General features: G+C 43.0%; 1 protein-coding gene across 2 annotated transcripts in view; it reads left to right on the plus strand.

Moving 5' to 3' along the window:
- The window catches only part of ASIP (agouti signaling protein), a 129,960-nt gene extending 107,994 nt beyond the window's left edge, over positions 1-21,966 (plus strand). For both annotated transcript variants that reach the window (XM_073606362.1, XM_073606363.1), the window contains 2 exons: positions 200-261; positions 20,621-21,966. In XM_073606362.1, coding sequence (XP_073462463.1) covers positions 200-261; positions 20,621-20,791 — 233 coding nt within the window. In that variant the 3' untranslated portion in view covers positions 20,792-21,966. The remainder of the gene's footprint in view (positions 1-199; positions 262-20,620) is intronic.
- The last annotated feature ends 628 nt before the right edge of the window (positions 21,967-22,594 follow it).

Here is a 22,594-nt window from a genome sequence, read left to right on the forward strand (position 1 = left end):
TAGCAAATGGGTCTCAAAAGAACAGTCTATGGGCCAATATACTACTGTCCTAATGAAATCCATAGTAGATTTAGAAGTGTTTGCCAAGTGCATGCTCACATACACATGTTGAATGTGAGCATGCTGGGCTACTGTATGTAAAAAGATAAGGGACTTCTATGGCCAACTTGATAGTTACCTCTTTCTTCTTATATTACAGATTTAACAAAGACATCCCGAAGAGTGAGCAGGGTGGATGCAGAAAGAAATAAACTGGCCAAGGTAACCGTTTGCCATGTCCAGAGGTTCCATAAAATTACTCTCTTTCTTAATACATTTCTATGACTGACTGTTTTAAATGCAATCTGTCCCAAATTCCTCCAAAAATTACATGACAGAGCCTAAAAAATGGAGAGCAAAAGGCTATGATGCTGATTCATTCTGTAGATTTAGTCTGGACACCTTACCAGATGTGCATCCAGGTCACACAAATAGTGCCATGTGATTTTAAAGTGAATCTGTGCTTTGCCCACACAACAGATAGCCCTCTCCTCAGCAATGCCTGTATATTTTTTTAAGGGAAAGGCAATATGTTTTTATTTTTATTTTTACCTTACTTTTGCTCTCCCACCACTGTGTTCAGTCCTCAGGAGTAAAGGTTTTATTCAGAGCTCTCTTTAATGCGGAGCAAGAGGGGCAGCTGCCCCAATCATTGTTGTGGAGGCACTCAGCAAGGGAAAGAGGCCAGAAGCGCCAGTGGGGGACCCGTGAAGAGGAGCATTGGGGATGCTCTGTGCAAAACCATTACACAGAGCAGGTAAGTATGATGTGTTTATTATTTGAAATAAAAAATGTAAAAAATGTTGCATCCATAAGGAAGTCAAGTCATTCTATTGGTCTCATTGATATGAAATATGTTACATACGTCTTTAGATGTCTTATCAACACTTATCATCACTTAAAGGATAAGTTCACCATTTAGAAAATAAATAAATACTACCCCTCCCTTATCAGATCACTCACCAGCTTACTGGAATCATGGGATAAGTCTATGATTTCTTGAATGGGCCACATTCACACGGTCAAGTTGACTCTTCTCCCGAAACTCCTGTACACTTTTCGAGTCCTACCGGTGTCAATTCCCCCACATGTCTTGCACTCTTTACAACGTTGCATTCTTAAACTTGTCTGTGGTTTGACAAGCCCAAGATTGAATCAAGCAGTTTTATACAAACAGAAGTGTGCAGGGGTTTGAGAGTTCCAAATTTGGTGCACTATTATAAAGCTGCACAAATTGCGCCCTTGATACAGCTTTATGTTGGAGCATCAGCCCCACTTTGGATATATATAGATTGTTCCGTTATCATCCCTTTTATGGCTACCAGCTCAATTTCGTCCAAAGCCCTTAAATCCCATCTTGTCTCATTCACTTGCAATATGGAACTCAGTCAATTATTCCGCTGGACTACTTTCACCTCACTTACCTCTTCTTGAGGTTTTCAACTGCCCATGGTTTGCTCCAGGGTTGGATGATCCCATAGCTTTCAGTGGTGGCGTTCTAAAGGCCTGACAACGGTCTGTTCTTTTATCACGACTAGAGGTGTATACACATTTCAGCAGCTGCAGGAGACTTATGAGACTCCGGATCAAGCGAGATATCACTATGTCCAAATCCGCCATTTTCTAGACTTCCTTGTTAGAAACTATGATAGATCCCGACCTTCAACCGCATTTGAAACTAGATGTCGTACCCAACCGACTACTCAGGGCCTAGTTTTGTTACTTTACTCTTCACTCCTGGGAGCCTCTAACACTTCAACACTCTCCTATTGTGCACAATGGGAGTCTGATTTTGGTGCCCTTCAATTTCCTGAGGATTGGCTCAAGATGTGGGAGGCCCTTTTTTGTTCTTCTCGCAATGTCATAGCCCTAGAGAATTTGTTCAAAGTTATGTCTAGATGATATTACAACCCATTGAGAATTGCATTATATCCTCCCTATGTATCCAGCGTTGTGTTTTAGAGGCTGCCCTGATCTAGGCGATATGACACACATATGGTGGACATGCCCTGAGGTTAAAAGGCTGTGCATTTGTGTGTACGCTTTGGTCAATAATCTCTTTCATTCTAATATACACAAGGACCTGTGGGAAACTCTACTACATAAGCCTATCTTGGAATTATCGAAACGTGAACACGTCTTGGCAACACATATTTTTATGGCTACTAAACAAACCATAGCAAAGGTGTAAAAAACCCCTCTCCTCTCTTTTGAGTAGGCCAAATGTCGTCTGCATGGTACGTTGATGAATGAGAAGCTTACGGTGATACTCATGGACACTAGGGACAAATTTCGTAAGACTTGGCAACCCTGGTTGGACCAGTTTCCAGTGATGGGCCCGCCTTCTCGCTTCTTGGACTTATAGGAAATTCTAGTGTACCTGCCTGAACTGGCCTTAGATCCCTGGGGGTGGGGCCTACTTTCTTCTTCATGACTCCTTTTTCTTTGGTTTCTTACTCTCACTCTCCCTCTTGTTCCTCTCTTTTTCCTTCTTTCTCTTTTTGCTCCTTATGTTTATTTACAGTTATTTTACCACCAGCTGCCAGTGTGCAGAGTCTTTAATTGCTCTCTGGCCTTTTTTTTTGGGGCCACTTTTTCCATCCCTTATATTGAGGTATAGCTTTCTGGCCTCCGGGGGGGTGTGAAGCCTTCCTGCATAGCTCCCTCCTCCCTTTTCCTTTTATTTTTATTTATGTATTTTCATATATACCATTTATATCCTTTTTATCTTTAAGTCCTTGTGAGGGCCCCTGGACTTTTTACTTACAAATATAGGTCAATCACAGGTATCGTATGATATTTGTTACACGATGAACTTGAAATATTGCTTGTTTGGCGTACTTTCTAGGCTTTGAATATTTGTAGTTACTGTGTAAATGATATGAGAGGCCTACGTATATGTTACCATTCTCAAATTACTTTCTGCCACTGGCCTTGGCTTCTGTTCGTTGTTTTGTGAGCTTGTCTGTATCTAATAAAAATATTGTGAAAGAAAATAAATAAATAAATAAAATAAATGCACGTCTTTTTGCAGGTAAAAAAAAAATGTGCGTTTATTATATTTTTATTAGGAGCCTTTACAGCATTGCACCCGCGATCAGCAGATCGCAGATGCAATGCAGGGCTCTTGCAGACTGTCAGTTCGTACGAGCAGACAGTTACTGGATGACAGAAAGCATCAATGAACTGCCTAGAGCTCTCAACAGCACCCTGGTAGTTCATTGAGAACTACAAGCTGACAGCCGCGAAGGCTGTTGGCACTAGTAGTTCTAACATCCACAGAGTTGTGAATGGATGACGCAGCCAGGTGGGTGGAGCAGTGGCAACATTTTACATGTTCCAACCTAAATACGTGTGGAACATGTAACATGCTCCCAAAGGTGAACTTATCCCTTAATAAAGTGCTTATCAATTCTCTTCCAACCATGAAGTCTATTGCGAACTTATCTTGTCGAAAGAGTGGGGGAGAAACTACAAAAGAAAGAAAAATGACAGTATGGGGCGGGGTCAAGAAAATGTTTGCCCAGGGTCCAATCAATATTAAAGACGACCCTGGTTTTACGTAAGCTACTTGTTATCATAGCTTACATAGGGCTATGGAAACCTCACTTGACAATGCTGATTTACCCAGAACTGTCACAAGGAGTTGCTGTAAAATACATTTTTCTGCATACCCAGAAGTACAAGGTATTTCCGTTGCCTCTTGATGCTGAAAAAGATAGATTTGTGTTGGGAGGAGGGATGGGGGAAGAGGATTTGTGCTAGACGAGGGGATTTGGGAGGTTTGTGTTAGCAGAGGTGATATGGTGAAGGAGGGAGGAGAATGGTGCTAGGAGGGGAAATTTTTGTTTGGGGGGAAATTTGTGCCAGGAGGGAGGGATTTGGAGTGGAGGAGAAATGATGTGTACTCAGGGGGAAAATTTGAGGGTAGAGGATTTGTGCTAGGAGGGGTGACTTTTTTGGGACATTTGTGTTGGGGAGATTTGGGGGATGGGAGCAAAGATTTGTGCTGGGAGGGAGGATTTCAGCACGGGCGGATTTGTACTGGGGGAATTTATGCTCATACATCTTGAGGAGGGGTGCAGTTTGGCATGTTTGCCCTGCAATCTAGATGACCTTGTCCCAGCACTGCCACATGGCGCTGACTTTGCCCAGCAAAATTTGCATATAGAGCAATTATAGCGAAGGCATTAAGCCACACTGACTTTACATATATTACAATCATTATTATTATTATACAGGATTTATACAGCATCAGCAGTTTATGCAGCGATTAACAACATAAGGGCAGCCAGTCCAATTACAATACAATTCAATACAGTGGGAATCAGAGGGCCCAATATTGCATACAACTATACAAATATACCGTATATACGCGAGTATAAGTCGTTCCGAGTATAAGTCGAGGCCCTAATTTACCACAAAAAAATGGGAAAAACATATTGACCCGAGTATAAGACGAGGGTGAGAAATGCACAGCTACTGTAAGTGGAAAAGAGGGTCAACAATGCCCATTTGCAGCTTCACTGTGCCCATTTGCATGCCTCACTGTGCCCATTTGCAGCCATAGGTCCCCCGAACTTCAAACTCGATAGTTAAGTGTTCCTAGATGCCCCCTAGCTGCAGCCAAAATTTGGGGTCTCTGAACCCAAATGTCCCGAAATGACATTGCTGCAGATGGACACAGTTGACCGAATTTGGGGACCCGTATCTTGGGGCCGCTTAGTGCTAGGAACCCCAAATTTGGTGTGCAAACCCAGTGGAACTAGCACCATAAAATATCCAAAGCTGGGATTTCTAGCACCAAGTGGCCCCGAGATACAGGGCCCCAAAAATCGGTTCAGAAAATGTCAAGCACTTTTCTGCAGCAGAGAATGACATTTTCCGAACCTATCTCGGGCCACTTAGTGCTTTGGATATATTATGGTACCAGGTCCACTGTGTTTTCACACCAAATTTGGTGTTCCTAGCACCAAGTTTCCCTGAGATACGGGACCCCAAAGTCGGCTCGGAAAATGAAATTTTGCTGCAGAAAAGTGCTTGACTCGAGTATAAGTCGAGGGGGGCACTTTCAGCACAAAAAAATGTGCTGAAAAACTCGACTTATACACGAGTATATACGGTACCAATATATTACTCAAATGAATGAAAAAAAAGAAATAAAATGATGTTGCATAACAACAAAAATATTCACGAAAATAAAAAACTAAAATTTCAAAAAACGAAATAACCCTAATAAAAAGTAAAAAAAAAGTAATTAAGGCCCTGCTATTATATAGGTGCTACAGTATTATTATATCCATAATTTTTCACATCCTGAGTAACTATGACAGATGATTTTTTTTGTCCAGAAGGTTCCAGATATTGTGCAATGTACATTTCTAAAGATCTTCAGAAACATAAATAAAGCAAAAACAATTCTCATATATCTGCCACTGAAATTCTCATTGGATATATTTTTATTCGTCTATTTATTATAGGCACTTATATAGCACCGTCAATTTACGCAGTGCTTTACATGTATATTGTATATTCACCTCAGTCCCTGCCAATGCCGGGACAAGGTCATCCGGTGCCTAGGGCGAAGATGGCAAACTGAAAGAGTCAGTGTCAAACAATTAGGTTTAATTTAATAGGAACAGAGTTTACGCACACATTTTAATTACCGGTATATGTATTTTTATTAGAGGCACTTAAAGTGCTTTGAAGTAATAATGCAGCAAATGTGCTTGTAGAAAGGCCTGTTAACAGTTTTTTCTGTCAGGGCCAATGTGAACATACTTAAGTTTTCAGTTTTGCATTATTTTTAAATTATCTCATGAAATGACACTTAAATGTTTTATGCAGAATTAAGTTATAAAAATAAATATTAACAACAACTTTATCAGTGCCCATCAGTGAAGCCTTACCTGTGCCCAACAATGCAGCCTACCTGTATCCATCAATGCCGCTTCACCTGTGCCCAACAATGCAGCCTACCTGTGCCCAACAATGCCGCTTCACCTCTTCCCAACAATGCAGCCTACCCGTGTCCATCAATGCTGCTTCACCTCTGCCCAACAATGCAGCCTATCTGTGCCCATCAATGCAGCCTACCTGTGTCCATCAATGCAGCCTACCTGTGTCCATCAATGCAGCCTACCTGTGTCCATTGATGCAGCCTACCTTTGTCCATCAATGCAGCCTACCCGTGTCCATCAGTGCAGCCTACCCGTGTCCATCAATGCAGCCTACCTGTGTCCATCAATGCAGCCTACCCGTGTCCATCAATGCAGCCTACCTGTGTCCATCAATGCAGCCTACCTGTGTATATCAATGCAGCCTACCTGTGTCTATCAATGCAGCCTACCTGTGTCCAACAATGCAGCCTACCTGTGTCCAAGAAGGTGTCCATCAGTGCAGATTGTGCCCAACAATGCAGCCTGTGTCCAACAATGCAGTTGTTTTGGATCAGAACCAACCAAGGTCCGGTATTATTATTTCTGCCCCTGTGTCCATCAATGCAGTCTGTGTCCAACAATGCAGCCTGTGTCCACCAATGTAGCCTGTGTCCATCAATGCAGCCTGTGTCCACCAATGTAGCCTGTGTCCATCAATGCAGCCTACCTTGGCAGGGGAAGAGAGGAGAGGAAGAGGATTGCTGGCTGGATCATCAGAGTGGATCATAATAGCTTTCATTTCAATTGCCGTGTGTTCCTGCCGCTCGCCGTCACACACAGCCCCGCCTCCTGACCTGGGGACTTTGATACACATCACACGTCCCGGGATTGGACGGGTGTTCTGTCTATCAAGGTCCCCGGACAAGGAGGGGGGCTGTATGTGATGGCGAGCAGTGGAAACACTCGGCAATTGAAATGAAAGCTGCTACAGCGATGTTCCTCGCTCTGATGATCCAGCTGGCTCTCTCCTCTCTCTTTCTCTGGGCAATCGCTGGGAGACCCATGCATGACCCCTGCACTCCCAGGCAGCCCACGCTCGCCAGGCCTCATTTTCCACTCGCAAAATGCGAGTAGGTGAGTGGAAAATTTGAGGGCTGATTTAAAGTCCATAAAAGCATTGTCACTTTACCATACTGTATATTTAAATTAAGTTTGCATCTGTTCTCCTTCTGGTTCCCCCGCACTGCCTGGGCGGTCGCTGCATAGAGACCCAATCCCTCCCTCCAACAGCGATCACTTCGCACGCAGCAGGACTAGTGGGATGTCCCACACGCCCTAACGGCAACCCCATCATTAACTGAGGGGGCCTCTACCATACCAACTACAGCACCGACTATTGATTCACTAAGAAAAATAAAAAAGAAATCTACACTTTATCCATCTCCAAGCTCCAATCCAAACACCTCTGCTTTTTTGAAGCTTGTTACGGCTGATATTGACAATATGAAACTCTTTCATAAATCTAAGAGTAACCTTAATCGCGATGAACGCGAGGCGCTTGATACTTTGGCCCATGACCATGACATTGTCATCAAACCTTCTGATAAGGGTGGCAATGTCGTGGTCATGGACAATACTCAATACATTGAAATGTGTCAGAACCTACTCAAAAACAGGGAATGGTACCGCCCCATTGGACGGTCCTCCCTAGATAAATTTACACACGAGTTCTACAATCTCGTGGATACAGCATATCACTATAATGTTATAACCAAAGACATTTGGGAATTTGTCAGAACCGACCACCCGAAAGAAGCCACCTTCTATGCACTGCCAAAATTGCATAAAAAACTAGACAAACCACCAGGCAGACCAATCATTTCCGGACGTGGCAATCTCACAGAAAATCTCAGTCAGGTGGTCGACAACCATCTGAAACCTCTTGTTGAATGCCAAACTTCATACATACGTGACACCATACACTTTCTACAAGCCCTACGAGATATATATATCCCTGAGGGTACCCTCTTAGTCAGCATTGACGTGGAGTCCCTATATTGTAGCATACCACATAATTTAGGCCTCGCAATGGTGCGTCGCGCACTCTCTCAATTCAGTGATTCCAAACCCGAATATGATGAGTTCATTTTGAACTCTCTTGAGTTTATTTTGTCTCACAATGTGTTTTGTTTTGACGGTTCCCACTACCTCCAGGTATAGGGTGTTGCGATGGGACTTGCTGTGCCCCATCGTACGCCAATCTGTACCTGGGGGAGTGGGAACACTCTCTGATCACCAATGACTCGTTGTCTACCTACACGTGCCACATCTCAACGTGGCGCAGGTATATAGACGACATTTTTCTTATATGGGAGGGTCCAGACAGACTTCTGCATGAATTCCTGGCTGCAATCAACCGCAATGAATTCAATCTGGCTTTTACTATGGTATACAGTGAGACCGAGATCACCTTCTTGGATGTGCTAGTCAAAAAACAACTTGACGGCAGTCTTTCTAGCCAGCTGTACCGGAAGCCCACGGCGAGAAACTCTTTGCTACATGCAACCAGTTTCCATCCTAAACCCCTGTTGTCCTCTATACCCTACACACAGTATCTCAGGACACGTAGAAATTGTTCAGACGACTCCACATTCAAAGTGGAGGATGATAAACTAAGAACTAGACTACTCGAAAGAGGCTATTCTCGATCTTCCCTCAAAAAAGCCTACAAAAGAACACTAGCCTCGTCACTACATAATTTAATGGATATACCAACACGGCCCCCCAAAGACAATACTATTAGAATCATTACCACATACACCACGCAACATCGAAGGTTAAAACAAATTCTAAAAAGATATTGGCACTTATTAAAAATGGACCCACTTTTATCCCCTTTTGTTCCAGATACACCAGCTGTAACTTATAGGAGGGCTCCGTCTGTTGGCGACCGATTAGTCTAAAGTGAGTACCGGTCGCGCAGGGGTGACACCTGTAAAACCCTGGGCACTTTTTCGTGTGGTGGATGTCCCTACTGCCAGTACATGGACAGGTGTAGGGACATTCACCTACCCAATGGACAGCTATTTCACCCAAGACATTTCATTAACTGTAAGACCTCAGGGGTTGTCTATTTACTCTCATGTGAGTGTGGAGGCTACTATATTGGAAAGACCATCAACCCCTTCTGGAAGAGAATATACCAACATGTCTCAACTATCTTAAAACGTGATCCTGACGTGACTATTAGCCGACATTTGGCCCTAGTACATCCCACTCTGATTCCCAAAATTTATTTTCTAGGACTGGACCGCATCCACTTTAGTTCACGAGGTGGTGATTTCAACAAAAGCCTCCTTCAATGTGAACTCAAGTGGATTCACAGGTTACGAGCTACTTCACCACCAGGATTGAACGAGGCTTTCAACTTCAGACCCTTCCTCCCAGGTTTTTTGTCAGGTGTATGTGAACTCAATATGTAGGCCATTAATTCGCTCTAGATCCCCCCCTTTTTTCTTTTCATCTTTTTAACTATATACAATAATACACTCTGATATACAATATTGTTGCAACTTCTCTTGTTGTTGAGCTACACTCGTTGTCACACCATCAGTGTCCTCTTGCCTTATATTGCTATGGAGTTTTTCTCTCCCTGTTTTCTCTTTTTCTTTATATTGTTCATTCCCATTACCTATCATTCATTATTTACTTCACATATCTTTAATTTTTTTTGCTATGCCAAGAATGTTTATTTATTTTACTGTATCACCCATGTATGTTTTTTCATGATTTATTGTTATTGCCTCTTTTTCTGTCAACTGGCTGGTTTTCTCTCTTTCCATCTATCCACCAGGTGGCAGGATTGGGCGCCTGTGGTCCCCGCGGTGCTGCCTTTGCACTGACACCCGGCGGGCGAGCTCCCCCTGTCGCAGCCGAGGACGGAAATGGTTTTCCCTTTCCGTCCTGGACTTGGCTGCGAGGGTTGGAGCGCCTATACGTCTACGCCGCCGTCTCCTTGACGACGGCGAGGCCTTCCCGCCGATGGCACGCTGACGCGTGACATCATCGCGCCAGGCCCTGGCGTGGCTACGCCGCGCGCCCCTGTGCCTGAGGTACGCCCCCTGAGGTGTGTCCCTGCCCGCTATGCGTGATGACGCGGCGGCCGGGACTGCCTCTCGGCTTGCCCTTGATTGGCCACTTTCCACACATCCTCGATCCTACTGCCTCAGCTGATCCTCAACACAGCTCAGCTGATTTCTACACAGCTGTTCTGAGTTGAGTACCCTTGATCAGTAACGTATAGGTTACTTCCTCTGCCTATATCCGGATGTCTCATGCAAACACAGTGGCAGACACCGGATTGTCAGCAGCACATGCTTTTGATTTATCATCATTACTTGACAGACACTGACTGTCAGCAGCAAATGCCTTTGCTTTACCATTTTGACTGAGGTAAGAACTGTGCCTTTTATGAAATTGACATATTAGAGGGCCGTTCCCTACATACCTATGGATTTTTTTTTTTTTTAAATTATATACTATCTTGGCCTCTCTTTATGTGCATATCCTTTCCCTAATGCTGACATTGTTCGCTATAGGGTGGATTTGGCGTCCCTTGTGAAGGTGCCCATGCGACCCTACGTGTTATCACTGGCCTTCCCTTTGTCACCTGTGGACCCCCACAACCAGCACGTTGACATTTTCATCTGTTTTTTCTTTCTCCTCATGACATGAGCTTTATTATAGACAAGAAATAATTTTCCTCTACTCATCTGTGTGTAAAATAAATTCCCCTGAAGAAGGAATATACAAATGTGACTACGGTCTTCTCCGAAACATGTTGGGAAATATGCACTAGCCACCTACCCCCACCAGACCTACCCCATGCAGGTGGATGGTTTGGGGTTGCTGGCATTGGGTGTTATTATCTATACATGCTCTACATGTCTCTGATACCATTTTTTGTTTAGATACCAATTATTGATTGTATATGTTTGTCTTGTCTGCTTAGACATTTTTATCTAACTTTTGTATATTAATAAAGTTGGCACTGTAGGTGCCTTTTATGGTTATTACTCTCTTTACTCTTTTCCTGCCTTTATAATCCAAAGGGGCGTCCCTTACATGCACTTTGTTGCAGATAAATTCTTTCAATATCTTTTAGGATGACGGCAGCTTTATTGCACACCAACACGGTCTCTCTCAACTCAATCCCTTTCTCTCAAATATTGTTCACAAATCTGTCTAAATCTGTCAGGTGTGGCATATCAAGATGTTAATTAGACAGCATGATTATTGCAGAGGTGAGCCTTAGGCTGGCCACAATAAAAGGCCACTCTAAAATGTGCAGTTTTACTGTATTGGGGGGTCTGAGAGGGTCCAAAAAACAGTCAGTATCTGGTGTAACCACCATTTGTCTCATGCAGTGCAGCACATCTCCTTCGCCTAAAGTTGACCAAGTTGTTGATTGTGGCCTGTGGAATGTTGGTCCATTCCTCTTCAACGGCTGTGCGAAGTTGCTGGATATTGGCAGGAACTGGAACACGCTGTCGTATACACTGATCCAAAGCATCCCAAACATGCTCAATGGGTGACATGTCTGGTGAGTATGCTGGCTATGCAAGAATTGTGATGTTTTCAGGAATTGTGTACAGATCCTTGCAACATGGGGCCGTGCATTATCATGCTGCAACATGAGGTGATGGTCATGGATAAATGGCACAACAATGGGCCTCAGGATCTCGTCACAGTATCTCTGTGAATTCAAAATGCCATCAATAAAATGCACCTGTGTTTGTTGTGCATAGCATATGCCTGCCCATACGATAACCCCACCACCAACATGGGCCACTCGATCCACAACATTGACATCAGCAAACCGCTCACCCACTTGATGCCATACACACTATCTGCCATCTGTCCTGTACAGTGAAAACCAGGATTCATCCTTGCAGAGAACACCTCTCCAAAATGCCAGACGCCATCGAATGTGAGCATTTGCACACTCAAGTTGGTTAGGACAATGAACTGCAGTCAGGTCGAGACCCTGATGAGGATGTTGAGCATGCAGATGAACTTCCCTGAGATGGTTTCTGACAGTTTGTGCAGAAATTCTTTGGTTATGCAAACCGATTCTTGCAGCAGCTGTCCTGGTGGCTGGTCTCAGACAATCTTGGAGGTGAAGATGCTGGATGTGGAGGTCCTGGGCTGGTGTGATTACACGTGGTCTGGGGTTGTGAAACACCTTTGGAGACAGCCTATAGTAGAGAAATGAACATTCAATTTGAGGGCAACAGCTCTGGTGGACATTGCTGCAGTCAGCATGCCAGTTGAAACATCTATGGCATTGTGCTGTGTGATAAAACTGCACATTTTAGAGCAAGTTGAGTTGCATCTTGATATAGCGCAGTCCTTTACCCCGAAGGGTCCCAACACACTTACAAACACATACTAGGGCCAATTTAGAGACAGGATTTTATTAACCTACCAACCTATGTCTTTGGAGTGTGGGAGGAAACCAGAGTACCCAGAGGAAACCCACGCAGGCACAGGGAGAACATGCAAACTCCAGGCTGAATGAATGAATGATTTGTATAGCGCTGCAGTTGCGAACTGATTCGCCTCAAGGCGCTGGATCCGTCCTGTGTTGTCAAGCTTCTCAGAAGAGGTAGGTCTTGAGTTTCTTTCTGAAGGCCTGATGGTTTTCTTCCATGCGAATGTGAGTAGGTAGAGCGTTCCATAGCCATGGTCCTTGGACTGCGAATCTTCATTCTCCCTTTGTTTTGTAGTGGGTTTTTGGAATAAGGAGGAGGTTATGGTTAGAAGATCGAAGACTGCGATTCGTTGTGTAGCATTTTATTTTCTCACATAGGTATTGAGGAGCATTTCTGTATATGCATTTGTGGGTGAGGCAGAGGGTCTTGAAGGTGATCCGATTCTTTACGGTTAGCCAATGTAGGCTCCTCAGGGAAGGGGAGATGGATTCCCAGGGTTTTTTTCCTGTTAACAGTCTTGCTGCCGTGTTTTGGATGAGTTGTAAGCGCGCAAGCTGATATTGTGGTAGTCCTATGTAGAGGGAGTTTGCGTAGTCGAGTCTGGAATTGATGATTGTTCCAGCTACTGCTGCTTTGTCCTCTTCTGGCACGAATGGGATGAGTCTACGTAGCAGACGGAGGAGATGGTGAGATCCGCTGACTACTGATCCTATTTGTGCATCCATTGACATTTCTGAGTCAAAGATGACTCCGAGACTCTTGGCTTTGGTGCTTGGCGAGATGGTCTGGTAGTGTTGTGGTCGGGATTTGAACCAGCGACCCTATTGCTACTAGATGAGAGTGCTAACCACTACACCACTGTGCTGCCCTTGTATTCTAACCAGCCTAAGGCACACCTGTGCAATAATCATGCTGTCTAATCAGCATCTTGATATGTCACACCTGTGAGGTGGATGGATTATCTTGGCAAAGGAAAATTGCTCACGAACACAGATTTAGACAGATTTGTGAACAATATTTCAGAGATAGGCCTTTTGTGTAAATTCAGCTCATGATAAATAGGGGCAAACACAAAAGTGTTGCGCTTATAATTTTGCTCAATGTATTTTTACATGGATCTAATGAATTAGACGTTTAAAGAAAAGATAAAAACAAATGTATGTGCATGTTAAAAAACAGACTCATATATAATTGAAGGGAGATAATAGTTTGCAATTTTGAAGTAGTTTTTGTGATTTTCTTTTAGTTTACCACAGAACTGGTAAACTAAATAGCCAGTTTGCCCGCCCACAAAAACTTATGGCTGTTGCAGTCAGAAGTCATTCTTTTAATTGCCTTATAACTACTACCACTAAGTGAAGGACTTCTCACTCTTTGGTTGCTATGATGTTGGTGGCTACCTGTGTGTTAGCAATTAAGGATCTCATCGGTGACCCTTGTTTCTTCCCTCTCTGTATAGAATTTATTTATAGTACTGTACATGGTCCATTTTTGGACAGAGCAGTTGAGTCATGATTGTAATAAGCTTGCGGAAGGTTGGATATTTGTTTTGGGTACACCTAAACCAAAGTTAAATAAAAAGAGGAAAGTGGCGCTGCCTTCCAGCTAACATAAAAAAATCCCTATCCAACTATTGGTATAGTGATAAGTGCAGGTGGCAATGGCATATGTGTGTATCCCAGGACTCCTATGCCCAGCCTACAAGTGGTAGTAAACTTGAGAATAATGTGAAAATAAAAAAAAAAAAAAAAAAATATAGAGGCTATATAAAAACCTCATATGGGTGAATAAATACCGCCTCTAGTGTATAGTGTCCATAAACAGAAATATAAAAATAAATAGCTAGGTACGGTACTTATATATAAACCCGTCAAATGTGAACAAGCAAAAATCAGTGCAAAATTGTGTATCAATAATGAATTAATCAACACATATAAAATAATCCAAATCTGCAACAGGCTCTTAAAGAGCTATTAACAAATAATGTCCATAATGAAAATTCCCAAAGTGACTTGTGCAGGATATCAAAGAGACACTTTATCACAGCTTCCATGCAAGATAGTGAAGTGACTTTTTCGTGCTCCCCTCTTGATTATGCACTCACCAGATCTCTGTACCCCTACAGGGATGAAAAGCATGTAATCAGGTCTGCCTCTAGTCCTGATGTCCCAGTGACCAATATGACTGCCTCCTCTGTGGCGTCAGTTAAATAATGGGGTATCCACATGCAATTGAGTGTAAAAAACGAGCACTCATAGTGTAAATTTTATTAATGAAATGTATTTTTAAAAAACGTATCATGTTAAAAAATAGGGGCTCCAATCGCCCATTCAAGCATTCAAATAGGAACAAATCCTGAGGTTTGGACGGCGTGCGTTCCACAGACCATAACACAGAAACCGGAAGTCCCGGAAGTGACGTGAATGCGTACTAAGCTCCGCCTTATGCATTTTTCGTCATAGGACGTCGTCTGAGGCGGTGCCATCTTGGTACATCTCACATCTTTTATAGTAAGTGGAGGTGATAGCGCAGCCATTTCCAATTTAGCCGCATACCGTGGAACTAAATAGGGGGTTATTTTAAATGGTGTGTTGCCTAATCTACCACATAGAGTCCATCATAGTTGATAGGTGTTAATTATTCAATAAGGTGGATATATGGTAAGTATCATGGTGAGAACCACCCATGCCCCCTAGTGGTCTGAATCAATAGTGTGTATGTCAATGCACCTCCGTTCACCATATTACAAAACAACTATTATCTGGTAAAACTATACAGATGAATAAAATGAATTAAAATAAAAATTAAAAATGTGCCGTAAAATGTAATGCATTCAGAGGAGATGGAAGAAAAATATAATAGGACTGGAATCTCGAAAAATATATATATAATGGAGGCGCCGAGGAGAGGAGGGGGAGAGGAGCGAAGCTCTGGGCGGCCGCATCGTGGGACAGGTAAGTGTCGGTTTAATTAAAAGTCAGCAGCTATGCTTTTTGTAGCTGCTGACTTTTAATAAGCTAAAAAACGGGTAGAACTCCGCTTTAAGAATCTCTTCCCCTTTTTTAATGTGTTTTATGTATCATTTTTTTTTATTATGTAAAAAAAAAAAATGATATATGTTGATATTTTGCTGTCACTACCTAATACCTGGTGCCTCAAAAGCCCAAGGGCTTTAGTATTTTGTGATTGTAGTAATTAAGGATGCGGTGTGGGCATCATTGATATGATTGATTGCTAAGGTGCTTGAGACATTTTCTAGATAAGCATCTGGTATTGATTTAAGGGGGTATTCCATGTATAAAACAAAAACAAAGCATAGATTCCCCCCAAAATCCAGAAATTTTTCTGGGCATGCAACTTGACTAGTCAGCAAAAGGAAGGCGCAGTGAGCAGAGCATGAGCCCCTTTCGTGAATCCACTAGGCCACATGCCCTCCACGTGGGGAAGGTGCCTTGTGGTGAAGCAAGTCAAGGCACGCATGTTTTATTCACAGCTTCATCTATGCCATGCACAAGACATTTATGGGATCCTTCTGTCTGAGGGTGGTAAGATCCCCTAAAATTGGAGGGAAACTAAAATCTTCCTTTAGGGCATTCATTGCTGAATATATTTATAATTGAATTTACATCTTTTGCCTGCGCTTCAAAAGTGAGCTACAGTGTTTGGTTTTCCACACTTGCAACACACCAGTTTATAAGAACTATATATCAGAAGAAATACCTTCTCAGTGTCTTTATGATGATAGTGAAGTATAATGCCACGTACACGAGGTTGGACCTTTCGACCGGACTGGTCTGATGGACGCCGACGGACCAAATCCGGCAGCACAATCCGATCGTGTGTGGGCTTCACCGGACCTTCAGCTGACTTTTACCATCGCAAATCTGACGGACTTTAGATTTGGACCTTGCTTCAAATCTTTACATCGTAACTCCGCCGGACCCAGAAATCCGCTCGTCTGTATGCTAGTCCGACGGACAAAAACTGACGCTAGGGCAGCTATTGGCTACTGGCTATCAACTTCCTTATTTTAGTCCGGTGTACGTCATCACGTACGAATCCATCGGACTTTGGTGTGATCGTGTGTAGGCAAGTTCGTTCGTTAGAAAGTCCATCGGAAGTCCGTCAAAAGTCCGTCGAAAGTACGCTGGAAAGTCTGTCGGACCAGTCCGGTCGAAAAGTCCGACCATGTGTGCGCGGCATTACAGTTCATCATGTGGAATGTTAATGAAGATAAGGATACACATGGTAAAAGGTATTGAATTATACTCAAACACATACGATGGACAAGTTTGACAGCTCAACTCCATTTGGTTACAGCAGGCATTAAAATGTGATTTCCTGTGATTTGTGACAAATACAGTATACAGTATATTGCTAATTGAATGTATAAAGGCAAATAAAGGCATCGGATGAAAACAGACAGGCAGTTTGTTTTCATCTGATCTCCCCATAGAGGAGAGCGGGACTCTGAAAGGCTAATCTCAGCACAGTGAGTGGAGACAGACCTGTCATCCGCCTGCTCAGCGGGGATCAGCGGATTGATCCCCACTGAGTAAGCGGAGTCCGTCAAACGTATCCGCCCAGTGTGAAAGGGGCCTTAAAGTGGTTGTAAACCCTTTTTTACAATTTTATGCTTATCATTGGCACATGCGCACTGTGGCAAACTGAAGCAATGGCACCTATGTACCGTTGCTTCAGTCTGCGTGGCGTTACCGGCGGCTCCCGCGCGCATTTGCGGGAGTGAGGTCATTGCGGCTCCAGCCAATCACAGCGCCGGAAGTAACTCCAGGACGACATGTCGGCGGCCAAAGGGGGAGACGTGGACCACTGGACCACTGCGGGGGATTCGATCTGAGGTAAGTAATACATAATGGGCTAGTATGCAATGCATACTAGCTCATTATGCCGTTGTCTTGCAGGGTTATTGTTTTTTTTTTTGTTTGTTTTTTTTACGAGGGTTTACTTCCTCTTTAAGCTTTGGCCAAAAAAAACCCCCTGAAAGCTGATTGTTTTTTATGTAGAGCTGCACTAGATTATACACTCTCCAGTTTTAGTAAATTAACCTCACAGTGACTTGGAACATGTAACATAAAAAGAGCAATCACTCTTTATAAGTGATTATAAGTTTACTTTCCAGAGTTTGTTATTTATTGAATATTTGAAGGAAACATACTACATGCCGGGATTTGAGAATGATAACAGATGCAGTGACAGAATGCGTCAAATCAAATCAACAGATAGAGGAGGACTGGTGTTCATTTAGACCTTTAGACATCTAAATTGCACAATATCTGGAATCTTCCAGACAAATGATTTTCTGAGTGCAGGATTCTTCCATGTAATTGTAACCCAGGATGTGAAGATTGATGGATATAATAATAATAATGCTTTTTGTGTAATAGCAGCACCCTGCTGAAATTTTTAACTTTTTACGGGGTTAGTTTTTCTTTATATGCTGCTTTTGTGTTTCTGTATTTTTTTTCGGAATTTTTGATTTTTTTTTTTAATTCTTTCTGGATGCGATTTTTGTCTTTTTTTGTTGTTGTTTATAAATGTAAATTCAAGTTATAAATTGGTATATTTGTATAGTGGTATGCAATAAATGGCTTAAAATGTATCCAAACACAAGAATAAAATATAATAGTATATTTAAACTTACCAATCCTTAGATGTGGTGGCTGCATTATTTTCTTTTTTTTTTTTAGGATTTTATTCCTATTATCTTCACCTAGTGATCCAGCCAAAAAACACACTGAGGGGTAACAGGGACATCCTTGGACGGTAGCATTGTCAATCTGGGGAGGGGGTAGTAGATGCACTAGCAGATTTAGATGGTCTTGACTACTACATTAAAGCCAAACTCTAATGCCGCGCACACACGATTGAATTTTCCAACAACAAAACCATGGATTTTTTTTCGAAGGATGTTGGCTTAAACTTGTCTTGCATACACATGGTCACGCAAATGTTGGCCAAAAATTCCGAACGTGAGAATGAAGTGACGTACAACACGTACGACGAGCCGAGAAAAAGGAAGTTTTTGCGGCTCCTTCTGCTTGATTCAGAGCATGCGTGAACTTTTGTGACGGACTTGTGTGCATACGATCGGACTTTCCGACAACAAGTTTTGTTGGTGGAAAATTTGGGAACCTGCTATCAAACATTTGTTGGCGGAAATTCCGACAGCAAATGTTCGATGTAGCCTACACACGGTCGGACTTTCCGACAACAAGCTCACATCAGACATTTCCCGTTGGAAAATCCGACCGTGTGTACGCGACATAAGGCTGGGTTCACATGTATGCGAAATGGATGCGTTTTGAACCACATACAATTTACATAACATGTGAATGTGACCGGTTCTCAATGAAAGCCGGTTTACACAAGTCCTGGGCATCCGCAGTGCGAAAAAGGGTCCTGTGCATTTTTAGGTTCGGCTCAGGTGAGAATTCAGGCAAAAATTTGCACCTGAATCACACCTGAATTAGTGAACAGAAACGCACCGATTTGCAAACCGCTGCCGCACATATGTGAACCCGGCCTAACACTTTTTTCCTTTTGGGATAAAGGTTTTACATAAACGAAATAAAGCTGACCACTATAAGCACCACCAACAGTGTCAAATGGTTTGTCTCTATTCACTTAACTGCCACTTTTGTTGGACAGCTTGGTTTGTTAAAGAAAGTTGAAAAATAAGAGACTTTCTGGATGGATCACCAGGTGAAAAAACAAAAAGAAAACTTCAGTACCTGACCGCGAGAATGTGTTTCCATCGCGCTGGTTCTCAGCAACAGTGTACTGTACATCTCGCGCTGGCTTGCTCATCGGGTAAAAAAAACTGTGTTTTTTCCTTTCGCGATGAGCGGCAAGCATTGCTGACAGTTGTCTGTTATGAATCATGATAAATAAAAAAAGGGCATGGGTTCCCCTCCAGGGGCATACCAGGCCCTTAGGTCTGGTATGGATTTTTAGGGGAACCCCCTATGGCATCCCCCCCAAGATCCATACCAGACCCTTATCCGAGCACGCAGCCCTGCCGGTCAGGAAAGGGGGTGGGAACGAGCGAGCGACCCCCCCCCGAACCGTACCAGGCGGTTTGCTGACCACCCGCCGTTTGATGGCGGCAAAGTGGCTCCCCTGCATGAATTGCTGTACCTGTACGGAGGCCGCTTTAAGGGGTATAGGGGGCACGCGTGCTGTGTCACTGAGGAGCCACGGGCGCGTGCCCGGTGACCGCAATGTCCACCGGGCACCCGCAATTGCTCCTGACAGAGCCAGAATGAGGATCTGTGTGTGTAAACGCACAAATCCACATTCTGGCAGGGGAGAAGAGACAGATCGTGTGTTCCTAGTATATAGGAACAACAATCTGTCTCCTCCCCCAGGCAGCCCCACCCCCCCTACAGTTAGAACACTCTGAGGGAACACATTTAACCCCTTGATCGCCCCCTAGTGTTAAACCCTTCCCTGACAGTGACATTTATACAGTAATCAGTGGCTATTTATAGCTCTGATCACTGTAAAAATATCAATAGTCCCAAAAAAGTATCAAAAGTCCGCCATTACTAGTAAAAATAATAAAAATTTTTAAAAATGCCATAAATCTATCCCCTATTTTGTAGACAATATAACTTTTGCGTAAACCGACGCTAATTGAGATTTTTTTTACCAAAAATATGTAGAAGAATACATGTCGGCCTGAACTGAGGAAGAAACTTTTTTTTTTTTTTTAATTTGGGGATAATCAATATAGCAAAAAGTAAAAAATATTGTGTTTTTTTCAAAATTGTCGCTCTTTTTTTGTTTATAGCGCAAAAAATAAAAAACGCAGAGTTGATCAAATACCACCAAAAGAAAGCTCTATTTGTGGGGAAAAAAGAATGTCAGTTTTGTTTGGGTACAGCGTTGCACGACTGTGCAATTGTCAGTTAAAGCGACGCAGTGCCGTATCGCACAAAATGGCCCAGTCAGGAAGGGGGTAAATCCTTCCTGGGCTGAAGTGGTTAAACTCACTTAGTGCCTTATGTGCAATAAATTAGCCTCAGAACCTGTGTAATTAAAGTGTTCAGTTTTAAAGCGATGAGGTGGCAACTCTAAGCCCCAGTGGTAGGCTGACATGGAGCTGTCAGGAAATAAAGTTTGCCTAAAGCTATACTTTAATGGTTAGAATTTGTTTTAATGTTAAAAATATTACTTGCCTTTCAGCGGAAAGCCATTCCTAAAAAGAAAATTCATCCACCCCCACCGCCAAACTGTGTACCGCTTCAGTCCAGCTGCAAACCCCCGGCGCCGCCTTGTTGTGAGCCCTGTGCAATCTGTTACTGCCACCTCTTCCAAACGGTCTGCTACTACAAGATGGGCTACCCGCACTGCTGATAGGACATCATGTGCCCCGGCACACATTGGAACACTATGAACAGTCCTTCTTGGTAAAATGGATGCACAGCTACAGCTCTGTACAAACTCTATCACCATTGTTGCAGCTTATGTCACACTTATTTTAGTATTTATTATCAAAACAGCCAGAAATACCCCCACAAAGTTATTTTCTCTTCATTCTTGGCAGTAGGTGACCCAGTTCAATACATTTGGGCAGCCACAGTGATGCCCAGGCCTAAAGGAATAAGTATGTTTAACAGGCAACCAAAGGGCTATTGTATGTTATGGTACAAGTGATTGTTTGAGAACATCATGCATCAATGCAGTTCTTAAATGACCGCCCTTTCCATCCAGTTAGATATCCATATATTAACTCATGTATGAGTTAGTAGCTATATGTGAGCTGGTTATAGTCAGAGAACACCAAAAATCCCATTCTTTCTTACCCAATAATTTTTTGGTTGGCAGATCATTTTCGCATTGGCATTGTGGGGAAAATTTGTGCTACACATGCATTCCTACTGTGAAAACAATAGTCTTTCTGACAAAGTTTCCCAACTTGGTGAACAAACTTTCTCCTTTGAAAAGTTCCCCAGAGGTTTTTTAAAGCAGTGAAAGGCACCAACAGATGATGGGAATCCACTGGCCATATCTATGGAAATCTTAAGGCCAGCCTTCATTAAAGTGTTATCTATTATATAGCCATTTGCAGAGCAGAGCTTATAATTAGCAGAACTCACACAATAACTATCACAGGAATTGTAATTGCCTGCTTTGTATGCCTGACAAACTAATTTTGGCACTGATATATACAGCTTTATGTAAATTCTGACTGTCAGTTGTGACATCAGCATTTATTCAGATGATATAAACTGCATTGTATACCATGCTTTGCATAACAAAAGCCCCAATGACAAATGGCAAGCTAAAGCAATGGAAAGTCAAGCTCATATTTTCAACCACACCATTGCTGTTGGTCTTCTGTCTCTTGAGTCCTAGCAAATCTCTACAGTAGGCACACAGGCAGTATTTACATAGAAGAAAGTTGGCGCTTGCACCAGCCTCAGTGTAGATCCACCAAACTGATGAATACCTAACACATAGGGGGAACTTTAAAAAGAATAATTTAAAGTAAATGACTGTGATAAGTCCATATAGTTCATAATATAGCACCTTGAAGGCAGCCCAGTGAAGATGAGAAGCAACTCTTGGGATTGCAGAGTACAGAGGTGCTGGTTGGAAGAGCTTTTTAGAAGATTTTAGAAGTGCTATCAGGATTCAAACACTGTCTGTGTGAGGGAAAAAGCACAGAGGCGCCACTCTAAGTGCAGTAAAGCAATGAGTTTTAATGAACAAATTGCGCATACATACTCACAAGAGTAGAGTTAAATAGGCATGTCAATTATGGGTAGGCAGAATGTCCGGGAAGGGAGTCCATCCGTGGCTGTTGGCTGGTAAAGCGGAGCGGGTTTCGCCGGTGGTCACCGACGCTTCCTGGATCTTGAGCACCCAAGGAAGCGGGGGGATTATGACACTTTGCCTTTTGGTCCACCCCAAACCCGGAAGTGTCGTCATCCCCCGATTCCTTGTGTGCTTGAGGTCCAGGAAGCGTCAGTGACCATCGGCACAACCCGCTCCTCTTCACCAGCCAACAGCCACGAATGGACTCCCTTCCCGGATAGTCTGCCTACCCATACTTGAAATGCCTATTTAATTCTACTCTTGTGAGTATGTATGCACAATTTGTTCATTAAACCTCATTGCTTTACTGCACTTAGAGTGGCACCTCTGTGCTTTTTC

The sequence above is a fragment of the Aquarana catesbeiana genome, linkage group LG12 (assembly GCF_042186555.1).
Source record: "Aquarana catesbeiana isolate 2022-GZ linkage group LG12, ASM4218655v1, whole genome shotgun sequence".
NCBI lineage: Eukaryota > Metazoa > Chordata > Amphibia > Anura > Ranidae > Aquarana > Aquarana catesbeiana.